General features: G+C 37.9%; 1 protein-coding gene across 23 annotated transcripts in view; it reads right to left on the reverse strand.

Moving 5' to 3' along the window:
- Nucleotides 1–16,427, reverse strand: part of DMD (dystrophin) — a 1,854,857-nt gene that overhangs the window by 1,040,961 nt on the left and 797,469 nt on the right. For all 23 annotated transcript variants that reach the window (XR_010919130.1, XR_010919131.1, XM_067545076.1 and 20 more), the window contains 6 exons: nucleotides 14,270–14,383; nucleotides 10,754–10,909; nucleotides 7,759–7,929; nucleotides 5,267–5,449; nucleotides 3,973–4,107; nucleotides 2,040–2,189 (listed from right to left, as the gene is read on the reverse strand). Coding sequence is in view for 21 of the 23 variants with exons in the window: in XM_067545076.1 (XP_067401177.1) it covers nucleotides 2,040–2,189; nucleotides 3,973–4,107; nucleotides 5,267–5,449; nucleotides 7,759–7,929; nucleotides 10,754–10,909; nucleotides 14,270–14,383 (909 nt within the window). In the remaining 2 variants the exon portion in view is untranslated. The remainder of the gene's footprint in view (nucleotides 1–2,039; nucleotides 2,190–3,972; nucleotides 4,108–5,266; nucleotides 5,450–7,758; nucleotides 7,930–10,753; nucleotides 10,910–14,269; nucleotides 14,384–16,427) is intronic.

Consider the following 16,427-nt stretch of genomic DNA (forward strand, 5'->3'; position numbering starts at 1 on the left):
AATCATCTAGTCAGCTTTCAATCCATCTTATAGTCCATTCATCCAACCCATACTTCTTTAACTTGCTTGCAAGAATACTGTAGGAGACTGTATCAAAAGCTTTCCTAAAGTCAAGGTATATCACGTCCACCGCTTTCCCCACATCCACAGAGTCTGTCATCTCATCACAGAAGGCAATTAGGTTGGTCAGGCATGTCTTGCCCTTGGTGAATCCATGATGACTGTTCCTGATCACCTTCTTCTCTTCCAAGGGCCTCAAAATGGATTCCTTGAGGACCTGCTCCATGATTTTTCCAGGGACTGAGGTGAGGCTGACCGGTCTGTAGTTCCTCCTTCCCTTTTTTGAAGATGGGCACTATATTTTCCTTTTTCCAAACATCCAGGACCTCCCCCAATTGCCACATGTTTTCAAAGATAATGGCCAATGGCTCTTCAATCACATCAGCCAACTCCCTCAGCACCCTTGGATGCATTGCATCTGGCCCCATTGACTTGTGCACGTCCAGCCTTTCTAAATAGTCCTGAACCTGGTTCTTTCAGCACTGAGGGCTGCTTACCTCCTCCCCATTCTGTGCTGCCCAGTGCAGTAGTCTGGGAGCTTACCTGGTCTGTGAAGACTGATGCCAAAAAAGCACTGAGTACTTCGGCTTTTTCTATATCATCTGTCTCTAGGTTGCCTCCCCCATTCTGTAAGGGGCCCACACTTTCCCAGACCTCCTTCTTGTTGCCAACATACCTGTAGAAACCTTTCTTGTTACCCTTCATGTCCCTTGCTAGCTGCAACTCCAATTGTGCTTTGGCCTTCTGAATTCACTCCTGCATGCTAGAACAGTATTTTAATAATCCCATATGATTTTACCTTCACAGAGCACTAAAGCAACCAATGCAATCTAGTCCCCATTATAATGGCCACATTTCAATTGATAAGAAAATCAGGCCCTTCTTCTATTACTGAAATATTTCTAGTCTTCATTTGCTCGACTCTAGTACTTTTCAAAATGAGAATGATAAATAAGCACTCTGGGAAAGCACTGGAAAGTGACACAGAGCTGCGACTCCTGATATGTTTTTTTTTTACTGGCTATCCTACTTTGTACTCATTTCAGACAATGGAACTATAGTAGCAGCTGTCACAAGATTGTCACCTAATTTCTTGAGTTCAGAAAACCTCTCTCTATTACTTGCTTATTTCACTGCTACCTATACTAACATACCCCACACTTTTATAAATAGTTTTCCTTCAAAATAAACGACATGTTCCATGTGGACCGTAGTTCAAAAAAGTAAAGTTATTTTAAAACATATATTTTAATAAGAGTCAATGGAAATAATATTTAAAATATTTCCTGGCAACATCAGAGCATGATTTTTATACTTACAGGATTTTTAAATATACAATATATATATTTTCAGTTCTGAATAGATTTCTCAATAAAAAGCATAAAGAATTTAGTAGGTTTAATCAAAGAATTAGTAATAAGCGTTCACAGTCTCAGCCAAATGAGATTGAAGAACTTCTATGTCAAGAAGAATCATTATGAACTGTATCAGATGCCCAAATGCCACTCTCCTGATGTTAAACATATTTTCTTTATTGAAGTTTTCCTACAGAGCTATTTATTGACATGAGTGCTCATTTTGTGACGTGCTCGGCAGAAAATATACTTGTAAAAGAATATTACACTTGACATTTAATTTTGAAACAACAGTTGGCTTCCCAGTGGGAGTTTTGCCTGAGTAAGAAGTGCTGAATAGAACTCTTTAATATTAAATTCACCATAGATATTTTTCAAGGGAAGACACTTGAATTTTGAAGTGTAAGGGCTATCAAAGCAATTCCCTTGTTTTCTGAAGTAAAACAACCTTTGTGCAATGCTTGGCAAGAATACAAGGTAGCATATTAATATTGTATCTTATTGTTTTCAACTATCCTGTACAATTAGAAAAGCTAATTTTATTTTTAGGAAATTAGATAAAGTGCTAGATTGCCAGCTTTTTAAGGTGAAAGAATGAAAAGTGGGATGATTTATTATAGGTACCTCCTGTTGCAGCTCTTCCCATCGAGTACTGAATTTCTCCAGTTTCTCACTGATCAATTCATCCAAGACTCCACCATCAGTTAAAGTCTGTGCCACCTCCCGAATCTGATTGCGGTTATCTTCTGGATGTCGCATTAAGCTTTCCAAAGACTGAAACAAATTAATAAAAGTTGTCATTTTTTCTCCTTTTTCTCAGACCAGCAGAAAAGGCTGAAGAGCACTCATTTCTCTCATTAATGGGAAAGAAAAAAAACCTTCTATTTCAGTCACAGTTGAAGTGTGGACATCAGCTCAAAGTATCAAACAATTTCATATTTATGCCACAAAATACTCTGCACTACTAAAATAATACTTTAGCAATCAAGGCCTCAAGTCTAGCAAAGCAATTAACCATGTGCTTATATTTAATCATATGAATAATCCCATTTGTAGGAAAGTAAAGAGTTAAAGCTGGACAAATGGTCAGGCCTAAGCTACAGGGAATGGGGTCATGACACAGGCAAACCTTGTTTTTAGTAATTGGTATGAATTCTAGTTAGAGTTGTGTTATCTCTCTTCTTTTCCTCCCTTCCTGGCCATCTGTGCAGGGGATAAGGCTAACGAAATAACTATTCCCCTCCTGCGCAAGGCCTTGGTGGGAAGAAAGCATTATCTTCTTTCTCTCCCTTGCATACTGTGTATTTTAAATAATGTTAGAGATAACAGGTTTCAAGGTAATGTGCCTGTGTTCTGTAAGGTAATCCTGTAAACAACAAACAGGGGCGGGTATAATTGTATTCATTATATAGTTGTTAATGTAACCAAATAAGGGTCTATGAGGAGTTGCTGGAAATGTATACATTTACATTTACATGCTGCTATGGATAAAAGGATTGTAAAGTAACCCCCTCATCACTCACTCGCTGCATCGAGGAGGAAGAAGCAGGCAATAAAGGGTAGCCATCGACCCAATCCGCCTCTGGGTCTCCCTGGTCTTTTTCCCTAACAACATTGATTTATACCATTGGCATCAAAGTAGGATAATAGCTCATGCCAACATGCCCATACCTCTTGGTGAAAAAACATACATTGAGATAGAAAGTCAAAATTATAAACCAAAAATAATCACAGCATCTTCCTTGCATTAATTCCATCAAATGGGACTCGTGCTTAAAATTAAGCATTTGTTTAAGTATTCTAACTGGTTTGGGGCCCCCAAAGTTACCACCAAATTAATTAATTGTTTTCTGCACTCTGATGTACTGAGAAGACTAAAGATTTGTCTATACAGGGATAAAAAACCTGCAGCTGGCCTGGGTCAGCTGACTGGAGCTTGTGGGGCTCAGACTCTGGGGCTGAAAAATTGCTGTGTAGATCCTCTGAAAAACTCTGAGGATGGAGGGTCCAGAGCTTGGGCTTCAGCCCAGACCTAAATGTCTACATGGCAAATTTTAGCCCCACAGCCTGAGCCCCCATGAGCTTTAGTCAGCTGACCTGGGCTAGCCAATGCCGTGCTGCAGGGCTTTTATCCCTATGAAGACAAACCATAACATAACTCTTAAATAGCCCGTTGATTTAATAAATAATGAATAAAGATTGAAGGGACCAGTAAAATCAATAATGGTTTTGCCGTTGAGTTCAGTAGTGCCAGGATTTCTAAGAGTATATCTTTTATTATCAAGTATGACATGTAATAAGTACAGAACATACAGGGGAACATACATGGAATTACTCTATTCCATTTAGATGGTTGTTATCAGATTAAAAAATGCATACACATTAAAATCAAAGTAGGATTTGTTGAATCAAGTAGCACTTTGTGATTTTTCAAAAAGTCTATATCTTTCCAAATAGTTATGCAGATTCGTGGTTTTTTCATACGTAATGGAAGGTTTTCCTAAATGGTGTTGATATATGTGCCTTGATACTGAATATCAGTTAAGCCAGCACTTACATCTAATGCCTCTGAAATCTCTTCTGCACCTCCTTGGATATTTTCAGTTGCCTTGAGTTTCAACTCCATCTCATTCAGCCATTTATTTTCTTCATCCAAGTAGGACAATAGTTCATGCCAACATGACCATACCTCCTGGTTAAAAAAAATGTACATGAGATAGAAAATCAAAATTATTTAAAAAATCATAGCTGCTTCTTCCTTGCATTAATCCCACCAAATAATGTCTGATCTCCAAGTCCTCATCCTCCAACTGCTCTGTTCAATACTATATCCTCTGTAACATCACATATTATGGTCTTTCTCTAACCTGAACATGAGAGCTCAGAATTAATTTTTCCACATGTACAAAACCATGTTGATATCAATCTGTTCATCACAAGTTTCCTATTTTGTACTTAAATAGTTTCTTGTTCTTTAAAGACAATCAGATATTTTGCACAGAGAACATTCAAAGCACAGTTTTTCCAGAGTTTATTGACATCTACAAGAGTTGCATGCATGTTCAGAGTGCTTTCAAGCACCTTGTGGTTTCAACAGAAGGCCAATACAACATCAGGTAAGGAGAGTCTAGTGGAAAAAAAGATTATTTTAATATAATCCTCACAGTTACTCTGATTTTGAAAATGCCTTTTTTATTTAATCAATATATATTTGTCTCCAATTTTCTTCTAAACTTCTCAGATGTAAATTTAATATTTCTTTAAAGTTTATGCTATAAAAAGTTATGTGGCTTGGCAATTTAAAAAAAATCTATTACTGAAAACAAATTAATAAGATGATGTTTAAAAGAAACAATGTTTTCATCAGTTTCAACCAAATTATATTTTAGTCATAGAACTTGGTTCTAAGCCACAATGAATGCTATATTTAAGGATTGCCTAGATGCTAGAATTTAAAACAGAATGCTAAAACATTAAACACCTATCTTACTCATGCTATTCACAGAGCATTTTTATATCTTCAGACACCTACCTACCTAAGCAAAGGCATTATAAGTAAAACATTCTGAAAGTCCATAAATCATAGTATTCTTTCCAAGTTTAAAATCTCTGTGGCAGGTCGCTCTCGGCTGTGTTTAGTCAGACATTGCCAAATACATAACTGTGCTCCATCAGAATAACTATTATGATTTTGTGGTGTGAACTACTTTTATATCAACTTAATATGAGCACACTTGATTTAGCATGACACCAGAAAAGGTGACAAAGACTAGAGTTTATTATCTGCTAATGTGTACCTTACTGTTGCAGTTTGAATAGTTGTAATATTAAAGACCAACAAAGTAGCTGACCTCCAGAGTTTTGCACTTTCCATTTAGCCTGCTGCAGAGCCGCTGGTAGTTGGTAATTAGTATGTCAAGTTCCTTTTCTAAGGCCTCGTGAGCTGCAGGTGGAGCTCTTGCGATAAAATTATTCACAGAGTCTGTGAGTAGCTTCACCTTCACCTCTTTCTGTGTGGCCTCCTCTTTTGCTCTCTGTAAAATAGAACGAAATGATAGTCATGACCTTGGTCCTGACTTGCAGAGAAGAAAGCAGAGTTCAAATAATTGGGTCAAGATTCTACTCAGGTTGAAAGAAACAAGAATCAAGGAAGTAATTGCCAACCACTCTGATACCACCTTTGATAGTGCAATGAAAACTTATTTATCTTCTTTTCATTTGGGAGACAACATACAAGTTTACCATGAACAAGAAATAAACGAGTTACACAGTATGCAAATACTGAGCCTTTTGGAGCAGTAAGAAAACAAAACAAAACAAAACTTCAGTAATATACTTGCTGAGAAAATGCTTCAGACATCAATGCTGGAATGAATTGCAGATTAAAATATCTTTTGTGTTACTTCTAAATAAATTAAATTAGCCATCTTTAATGGTGCACAGTCAACTGGGGAGATTTAAAAAAAATAATCAAACTTCTGTCTAGGACTCCGGTGATATCACAAGCATATTTCAAATTTGAGCTTCAGCATGAACACTCTTTGGATTCTCCCATTCATCCCCCAAATCAGCGGAGGATGTCGGGACAGAATCCTTTCCTCATACAATAGCACTGCCTGGGATAACAGCTGAGCACAGAAATCTTGGGTGCGAGTGCGACTTGGTTTTGAAGAAAGGTGCAGTAAGAAGTGAGTAGCGATCCCAGGGGGAAGAGTGAAGGAAATGCAAATGTTAGGCAACCACAGTGGACCACAGTTTAATAGGGAATTTTAAAAACAATTATCTAACCATATTTAACGACCAGGCTGCCCTCACTGTTAGCTTATGTAACCGCAACAACTAATTACTTTTACCCTCCTCTGCCCTCTCTTTCCCTCCTTCCTTTCTACTGTTTGTTTCTCTCAGTTATGATTTGACTTTAATTAGACTGGAAGATCATCAGAGCAGGTAACATCTCTCCTTAGCTGCTTATGAAGCACAATGGGGTCCTGATCCTGACTGGTGCTTTTAGACATCACTATGCAATTGTTAACAATAATAAGGTAATGTTTATTTATACTGTATCATTAATGTGCCTGGTGCTTTACAGATACATAAGACAACAGTTCCCTGCCCTGAAATGTTTACAAAATGAGTCACTGATCCTACAAAGACTTAGGCATGTGCTTAATGGTAAGCATGTGAGAAATCCCAGTGGAGTCAATGAAAGTTAAACGCATGCATAATTCTTTTCAGGACTGGGGCTTCTGGGCTCAGTTGTACACACTCTGTGGGGAACTGTAGAGCTGCACCACCCCAGTGGGAGCTTCAAGAGAAATGCCTCCCAGAGTTTTTCAACAAAAAGGAGGTTCTGGATGCTTCTGCCAATGCTCTGGGCCCTCTCCATGAGCAAATGCATAATTAATCATGCAAAATTGACCCATTAGTAAATTTTACATAATTTTTTCTTACTATGTCTGTTTCAATAGATAGTGTAAAATTCAAGTGCCATGTATTATTTCAGTGTCTAATATAAATATTCCCACACACTAATTATGCCCCAATAACATATGCTCACTTTTAATATGGGGTTACATTTCATTCATGGCAAACCATGGTTGTCCCATTTTGATTTCTATAGGCACTTACATGAACTCCTTTCTATCAGCTGGTAAAGGAAAAGCTCTTCAGCTGCAGGGGTACATGTTTCCAAACTTTCATTAAACCCTCTGTATAAAAAACAGATTTTTTTTTTTTTTTTAAGACCAGAGGGACCATTACTGTCATCCCCTGCATATCCCACACCATAAATTCCTGCATGAAACCCATGTCTTGTAGTTGAGTTAGAGCATATTTGAGTATATATCATAAACAGGTATATAGTATATAATAATACACTAATAAATAATAAATAAATAAATAAATATACACCAACACTGAAGTCCTAAATGATAGTCTCTCTTTATGTAATGTAATAGTTAAACAATCAAACTGATTTCACCCTAGATTATCAAGTAATTATCTAGTGGTTAACTACTGCTAACAACTGATTCTTTGGTAATTATTGCTTAATTAAATCAATGCTCAGACTGCAAAGAATCAGAAAACCAATAAAGCAATGAAAAAAAAAACAAAAAAACAAAACAAAAAAACCCTGTAGCAACAGAGTACTGAAAAAATTTAAATATCTTTCAACAGACTCTAAATTGAAACAAATTACTTTAAGCCACCTATCACTTCAAATTTCAGATTTCCCAATCAGATATAAAAAGCAACTCTTTTAAATGAGCAAACCGATTGTGTGTAACGATGGCTTCAAAGAAGAGCTTCAGACATAAATTAAACAAGTCAGTCTGCCTTTTACCTTCAGTTCCTCAACCGCTTTCTGTAATTCATCGGGTGTTTTATACTCAAAATCCCTCTCCAGGTATTCTTCTTCAGCTTGGGTTATCCATTCATGCATCTCTGACAAATCCTTTCGAAGACTCACAGTCTTATCCAAACCACCTTTTAGTGCTGCCTTCTTAGCAGAGGCCTTTAAGAAAGAAACATGAAATGGTATTTGATGATTTGATGTACAATTCTGCTGCACAAAAATAAAGGTCATCATCACTGTAAAAAGCAAAAACTACAGATGCTAACAATGAATGAAATAAATATTGATCAAAAAAAGCTGAAGCCCAAAAGTATCCATTTTGAGTCACAAGGCACATAAAGTTGCATCTTGTGTAGCAGCAGCCCCATAAGAGATAACATTTCAAGTGGCCACTGATTTATAAAAGAGTACATGATTGCCCTTTGGCAACTTTCCCTTATCTGCAAGGGTGTAGGTCATTCTGCATGCATATGTAGTAATCTTAGTTGATTTTTCCCCATCTTTTAAGAAATACCTGCAGTTTGGAATGGTTTTTATATTCACTTCTTGTATGTATTTTAGTAGCTAGTGTTGAAGTTACTATGTTAAGAATGCATATTGACAATGTATATTTTGATCATCAGATGCATTTTGGATAGAAATACTACATCAAGACTACCATGCAAGCCATACAAAATAAAATAAAAAACCACAACCACCCACAAGAACTTTATCATCAAGAACTTAGAGGCTTTTTCCCCCTGCAGAATTTTAGTTGGAATTTCTATAAGCAAGCAGTGCACAAGATATTAAAGAATGCAGATCTTTAAAACAGTTCTCCGTATATTACATCGATATTGCACAATAAAAATAGACAAATAAAAGCTCTAAGGCAGGTTAACGAAAGGGATCTCTTTGAGAAAGGACTGTAAGACTGGACCAAGTAAGTGCGTTCCAGATTTCAAAGAAACATACTACAACAGCAGTAACCTTTACAAACTTGTTAACCCAACAGATATAATTAAACCATTCTGTAAGAGAAAAGTAACTTATGTGATCCATGCCTCAATTCCTCCATCTATAAAATGGGGATAAACATATTTTCCCACAAGTGTAAAGTGTTTAGAGATTTTCAGCTGAAAATCTCTAAACAGAGAAGGCAAAGTATCATTTTGTTCATTCACCTTAGATGTTTATCCATGTAATAGAATGCTTTAAACCGTTAGCTTTAAATAACACTTTCTCTAATCTCTGAATGGAGTTATATTTTACAAGAGTACACGTTGGGTTCTTTGAACTGGACTTCTTCTGAAGAGGATGATGGCAGTACAGTTTGACAGCAGAGTTTTTAGTGAAATATACCTCTCAAGTTTAAATCTATTGTGCAACTTACTTTACTTTCTTGGTTAAATATGATTAAGAGTAAGTAGAACATAGATGTTCAGTTCCTGGAGTTGAAGGTTTGCTGTTTATGGTAAAGATGTTAAATACACCAGATAACTTTTGTTGTTGTTACTGTTGTCAGCATAAAAGGAGAGAAGTGTCTGGTGACAGAGTTGATAGAAAAGCATTTTATAGCACACTCTTAGCAGTCTGGGTAGGTGAAGTATAACAAGTGGCAATATTTGGCCAGAATCTAATTTTAAAACCTGAAGTACTTGAGTTTGTGTTAAACTACCGTATGTGTGGAAATCTGTATAGTTTTCAATTACCATTCAGAATACATAAAACTGAAAAACAATCCTGGATTGGTTGATTACCATAGTTGCATTATTGTTCAAATTCTATTTTTTATTTATTTATTTATTTTTGGTAAGTCAGCATTACAGAGAGGTATATATATATCCATGAACAAGCTTTTGCATTCCTTGGCAGATCAAAAGTGTCACCTGACATGTTCTCAGGGTGTTCTCAGCTCTAAAGCTGAACAGTTCTGCCACTGTAAGTAAGTAGAAAGCGATGCTTTTGATCTGCCAAGAGATACTGAAGCAGATTCATTAAAATTCTATAAAGAAGAATAGATCATATTGAATATTTTTCTTTGGTTTTCTTTATATAAGACATTCCAGAGCAAAGAAAGAGTGCTTTATTCAGCTTGCGGGAATGGATCCTCATTGGTCAATCCCAATAGATTTTTTTTAATTGCCAATTTTAATATGAACAAAAAAGAACAAAATCATTGTATTTCTGTGTTTTAAGAAAGATTTAAACCCTCTTGCGGGCAACAGTTTTGATATATAAATATGGGAATTTGTTTTAAAGGGTACACAAACAAAAAAAAAGCTTAAAAATAACCCAGATTTAATAGGAACAAAGTTAAAACAAGTATACAATATTATACATAAAGGATTATTTATACTTTGTAATGCCATTAGCAGTCATATTATACAAAGTGGTAACTTTACACTGACCACTGCTGACTGGTATGTTTTCCTTACAGGTTAAAAATCACTGGTTAACCAAGAGCATAATAAAAATAAGTCACTTGCCTTTCAGGTCAATATTGTATACCACCTGCCCCTCACACATTTGTGGGCACTTGTGACACTAATTTAAATGGATGGATAAATATCAGTTACAGTTCTAAGTTACTGAATTCTTAATATTAGAAGGACTTGATCTAGAGAATTGCTAGTCAGTATAAGAAGATATTTTAAGTCAGAAGCAAAAGAAAATTTTCAATAACAACTTGCTAAATGCAGAAACTCATATGTTGGCAGACTGAGAAATATTTTTGCAAAACAAGTTTATATTGTAAAGAGTTAATTTTACATCAGCAATAAGATGTATGGCTAGACTAAATTGCATAGTTTAAGATATCTACTTTACACATATTTCAACATACTAGACAAACTTTCTAAGAGGGAAGGTTAATTAGCTTGAACCAAATATGTCTAGATTCTCTCTCACATTCACTGGCTATGCACAGAGAAGAAGGAATTATGCCAATGAGAAATCTGAAAGTTAATTAAAAGAGAACCAGTCACAGCAAGAGACACGGTACCTGTTGGCAAATGTGTTCCCATTGAGCATTGAGTTCTTTTAGTTCTGTCTGTATTCTGGAAGCAAATTCAGGCTCTGCTTCATTCTTCATTTTCTTCCCAACCTCATTAATACTGTTCAAACTGGGCTGGATTGTCTGGATATCATTTACTAAGGCCTAAAGGAATAGGAGAAGGTTTATGAAAATAAAACATACAGATGCTATTACAGATATGCCATTTCTATAAAACTGTCCAATAAAATAAGTGCATAAAATATTCTGATACTTTATGTGTTTGGTCCAGATCTCTATTGAAATGACCACAATTAAAAGACAGTATTATGCAAAATGCAGAGTAGAAGGATGAGCAGTCTTAAAATGAGTTTACATTATTAGATTTTCTGTACAAGATAAAAATTAATAAAATTTATACAAGATTGTAATATGGTGTAGTGGTTGAGAGACATGGTGCTCAATTCTTCAGTGTGATTTGGTCCCCAAATAGTTTGTAAAGCCATCTTCCTTGACTACCACAGTAATCACCCCTCTGTAGGTGATTATGCTACACCCCTTACATCCCTGAGGCTTGAGTGACACTGCCCTGGCAATAACAAGCTGCTAGAACTGCCTCTCGGGGTATAGTCAACTGGGTGCAAATTAGATCTGCCCCAAGGCTGTTGTAATTTGCACAAGAGACCAGCCACAGTCTCTAACCAGCTCTAATCCAGATTTCACTGAAGTCAATGGGAGTTTTCCATTGTCACTGGCTAAGATTTGTAGTGAACTGTGTTAAGGTGGCAGAAAATTACTTTTTCCATTCCTATCTGTTCTTGCACCAAGGAGAGCAGAGCCATGATTGAGAAGTGGGATTAAGTTTCCTGCCTCCAAAACTGTACAATCTATTTGGACAAAGCATAAAGTACAAAAGTGAAGGGAAAGGGGGGATTATGTTTAAAACAAACAAACTAAATCATGTTGTACAGGAATCAAATCATATACATTCTGATCATTTTTAGTTACAGGCTCTGCTAGGACAAGTGAGGAATAAACTTCATAGGAGAGGAAGTCAACATTGGCAACAAGGCAAAGGAAATAGGCTTTGAGGAGGCATTTGAAGGAAGAAAACAAGGATGTTTGGTCCTTACAAGGAGTGCAGTGCTCCAAGTGAAGGCAGTAGTGTGAAAACAGGCATGAAGGCAAAAGTGGAAGGAGAGAAGGGGAGGGAAAAGGTTAGAACAGCAAACAAAGGAAGTGATTTGAGCATGACAGGATACTCAGGCAGAAACTTAAATGCCAGAATGAGCTGATTGAACGTTAGGCAGAGAGAGAGAAAAAGCCAGTGAAGAGACTTGAAGGGGTGGGGGGTGTCCTCAGTCGGAACAGAAGAGGAAAAAGGAAGTTTCACCTGCCATATATTGGATAGTTTAAAGAAAGGAGACTTGAGAAAGAATCATGGGATGAGTCAATACTTTGAAAATGGGAACAAAGAACAGAAATTGAAGAGGAAGGAACAGATTGCAGAATTGCTATAAAGTGAGAAGAGACAAGATTTGGTCAGCGTTTGAACAATTAATCAAAGATCACTAAGAATACCATGGAGGACATCAGAGCTTCTCACATGATGAAGATAGTGATGAGAAGGAAGGTTTGGAGAACAAGGAGAATTTCCGCTTTTTAAGGAAGTATTTGACTTTAGGAGGAATTATTTTTATAGACTTGCTACAAATTTAGCCCCATTGACGCCAGTGGAATTACACTGAATTTACACTAGTGTAAGAGATACAAATCTGCCTCTATATTTTCTGAGCATTTTTATGGAAGTTCGGAGTAACACAGAAACAAGGAGAGTTTCTGAAGAGCTGGTAATCATATGTGGCCAATAGCTATGTTTCACAAAATTTACACACACTCCCAGAGCATTTACAGAATGTAAATTCCGTGAGACACATGTCTATGGATTATTAAAAGTTACAAGACTGAGCACCCTTACTATATCTATGGGATAGCGAGAAGAGTTTGTAAGCCCTGTGAGGAAATATCAATACTTCAAGATGTTTTAAAGCTCTGCTAGAACCTATCTGGGACTTGTAATTTTTATGAGAAAAACAGAATAGCTCATAATGCTTACAAATTCTTCTGGCACAATCAGAAGGGTATATAGATCATGAGAGAATAATAGATATATATAAAAAGATCTTCTGGAACAGATTACAGACTATACACAGTAAATAGACATGCAGAGTTTGTAAACTCTATAAACCAAATAGGCAGTTTCAAGGAGCCTGGACATCTGTGGTACAATATTCATGCAAATATTTTCCAGCTCCCTATGTCTAGCCTCCAGAGTCTTTAAACAGAATAACTCTTATTCAAAGAACTTAAATGCGTCACATGCTTATCAAGTGGAACTTGTTAAACTTGGAGCCAAATAAATCCTGTGTGGGAAAATTATGTCTATTGATTTAAATGACACTTATGGATGATCAGCACCTCTGAAAAATAAGACAGTTCGTTTTCAAGAACGTCAGGCCTGTGATCTTTGTAATAGCTTTGTAGTGTCTGTGGAATTTGTATGTTCCACAGAAAATTCTTGCAAATGCCTGACAATTGAATTGCAAATCCTTCAGAGACAGAGCCTGTAAGTTTCATGAGGCAAAACACTCTAATTTTAAGGAATTCACGAGGTCTGTTTGTAAAGCCACACGAGCATCTAAATTCTGAGTGGAATAATAAGAGAATTATTAAATATGCTGTTCCCATTACCTTGTGTCCAAAGGAGCCCCCAAAAGTGATGCCCTTTGTCTCTAATCAGGTACTTATACTACTCCCATCCCAAGATATCCAAAAGCCTATCATGAGGGGCAATGTCAGAGATTTTGTGCCTGCTTCTCCTGTATCTGTCACTCACCTCACTGACACTGTGTGTGTGTATTTTCAATACGTATATTTATTTTTCTGTTATTTATGTTGTCTGCCACCTTTTTGCCAGGTTGCCTAAATATAACATAATTAGCTTAAATGGCTAACAAACTGACACCCACAGCAACCAGTTTTGTGCCTCCTCCTTCCCTGAAATAATAAACTACCATAAAATGGCACAAGAAAAAAAACCTAGATGATCTCTTGAGGGCAGCATGTGCTTTCTCTCTATTATGATTATTATTTATTATTTTATTTGCAATAGCACTCGTTCAAGTGCCAGGTACTTTCCAAATGCTTAAGAAGGGAGGCCTCTGCTCCAAGGAACTCACAATCTAAGGCCTGAAATGTTTTAAATGTTCCAGTTTTGTCCAAACCGGACATACCCCCTAAGGATACAGTATTGTAGCATCCATGTTACTCCCTTTGTATGTTCAACTTCCTCTTTTTTTCAGTATTTCTTTTAAAACCAGGAAATTCAGTTTCATGCAAATTCATACAAGTTTCAAAAACAAAACGAAGAGAGGTTCAGGTTTACATTTTTTTCTAAGTAGTTGAAAGTTTGTAGAACAAGAATTGACCCACACACCCAACGGCATATACACAAGGACTACTTACTGTACATTGCTCAAGCTGTTTTTCTAGTGCTTCTGAGTCACCGAGGGCAGGCCACTCTTCCTTCAGAAAAGCATCCACTTCAGCCATCCATTTCTTCAGGGTTTTAGTGTCATTCTGTTTGTTAAAAAAAACAAAACCAAAAACGTTCTATTGCATCGTCCAAGCACTTACTGATGATAATAGAATTCATCATGGCACTATGACTAAACTTCACAAAATCATTCTAAGATTAGGAAGAGGTCACAGTACTTTGAGGAATGCAAACAAGCAAATACAATTTTCTTTGGTATTGCCTTTCACCATTTGACCTGTATTTTGATCATTTTAGTCCGAGCATTTCTTGTTTTCAGGAATAAACAGGTTGGATTTTGTTTTTCTTGTTTGTTAATGATAAGAATACAGGAACCCTATCCCTCCTCTTTTGAAAAAAGCAAGAAGAAGAATGATACCACCACCTTTCACCTATATATCACCACTCCTAAGGGTCTCCAAGTATTTACAATTGCCGTTTAGCTGCAGTTCACCTTCACTTTAAGTTTCCTTTAACCAGGTGGTTCTCAAACTTTTTATGTCGGTGACCCTTTTCACACAGCAAGCCTCTGAGTGCGACTCCCTGACCTCGAGGGGTGCCCTCCCCCATTGCCCCAGCCACCAGGGGAACCCTCCGCTTCGCTCCTGGCCCCTGTGGGCTCCCCTCTCTCCCTTTGCCCCAACCCATCCTCCTGTGCCCACCTGGGGAAACTGACCTGCCTGCACAGAGTGGCTGGTATTGCTGCTTGCTCCTCCTGTTGCTCCTCCACACACCCTTAGGGGCTGTGAGGGAAGGAGCAAGGAGCAACATCAGGGCTTGCTGCATCCAGGTCACTTTCCCTACCTGGGCTGCATAACTGGAGGGCAGCAGCTTCTGATGCTCGCCTCACAGCACAAGCCCAGGTGGATAAAGTGTCCTGGATACAGAGAGCCCTGACTTTGTTTTTCTCTCCCTCGCTCCTGCCACTTTCTCTCTCTCTCTCTCTCTCTCCAAACTTTATTTTCTTCCCCTCACTGCCCCCTAGGGGGGCATGGAGGAATGTTGGGAGGCGGGTGATCAGTACGTGTGTGTCACCGTTCGCCTCCCTCCTCCCATGTTCCTCCACTGGGAGGAAGCAGGGAGGTTCACAGGCCCACACCTGGCTAGGGTTGGGGCTCACAGATCCGCGATTGCGCTCCGAGGTCACAGCCACATGCCTGACCGGTGTCAGCTCGTGACCCCCACATAACGACATTGTGACCCCCAGTTTGAGAACCAATGCTTTAACCCAATTATAAAAAAAAACATATGAAACTACCATCTTATTTCACTAACTGAGAGGCCACCATGTGGAAAAACGGACCCTTGCAAAATAAGGAAGTAGTACTATATTTACTCTAAGGTTAACTGCAACTAAGTGCCAGGTACATTCCAAATATTTAAGAAGGGAGGCCCCTGCTCCAAAGAGCACACAATCTAAGGCCTGAAAATGTTTCAAACTTTCCAATTTTGTCCAGCCTGGACATACCAGTAGGATACAGTATTATAGCTTCCATCTTTGTACATTCGGGTACAAATCGATATTGGGAAGGTCTACACTGCAGCTGGAAGCATGCTTCCCAGCGTGGACAGACAGACATGCACTAGCTCTAATCAAGCTAGCAAACTAAAAATAGCATGGATGGTAGTTTGGGCTAACCACCTGAGCACAAACTGGCCTAGGCTCTCTGGGTACGTAAGTAGGTGGCTAGCCCAACCTGCCACCTATGCTACCCCTGGCTACATTTCTATTTTTAATGTGCTAGCTCAAGCAGAGTTAGCATGTGTCTGACGACTTGCACTGGGAAGCACACTCCTAGCTGCCGTGCAGACATACTCTAAGTGTTTTTTTGAAGGTCAGAATCAGTGCCAGAGGTAGGAACAGAGTCTAGGAATCCTGATCCCCAGTCCCCTGATCCGACCACATTTGAACTCTAATTGTAAGACCACATCCTTTAATCAACACTTGCAACTGGGAAAATAGCTGAATATAAAACTCTAACAATCAAAACCCCACCAGGGGGCTGGCCTAGCAGCCTTATGGCAGCACCATACAGAGAATTCAAGTTCAGCTCTGAGCTCTCAGACTGCAATTACTTTTTTGACTCC

The sequence above is a fragment of the Emydura macquarii genome, unplaced genomic scaffold (assembly GCF_026122565.2).
Source record: "Emydura macquarii macquarii isolate MOO-44397 ecotype Brisbane River unplaced genomic scaffold, CSIRO-AGI_Emac_v2 contig_1043, whole genome shotgun sequence".
Lineage (NCBI taxonomy): Eukaryota > Metazoa > Chordata > Testudines > Chelidae > Emydura > Emydura macquarii.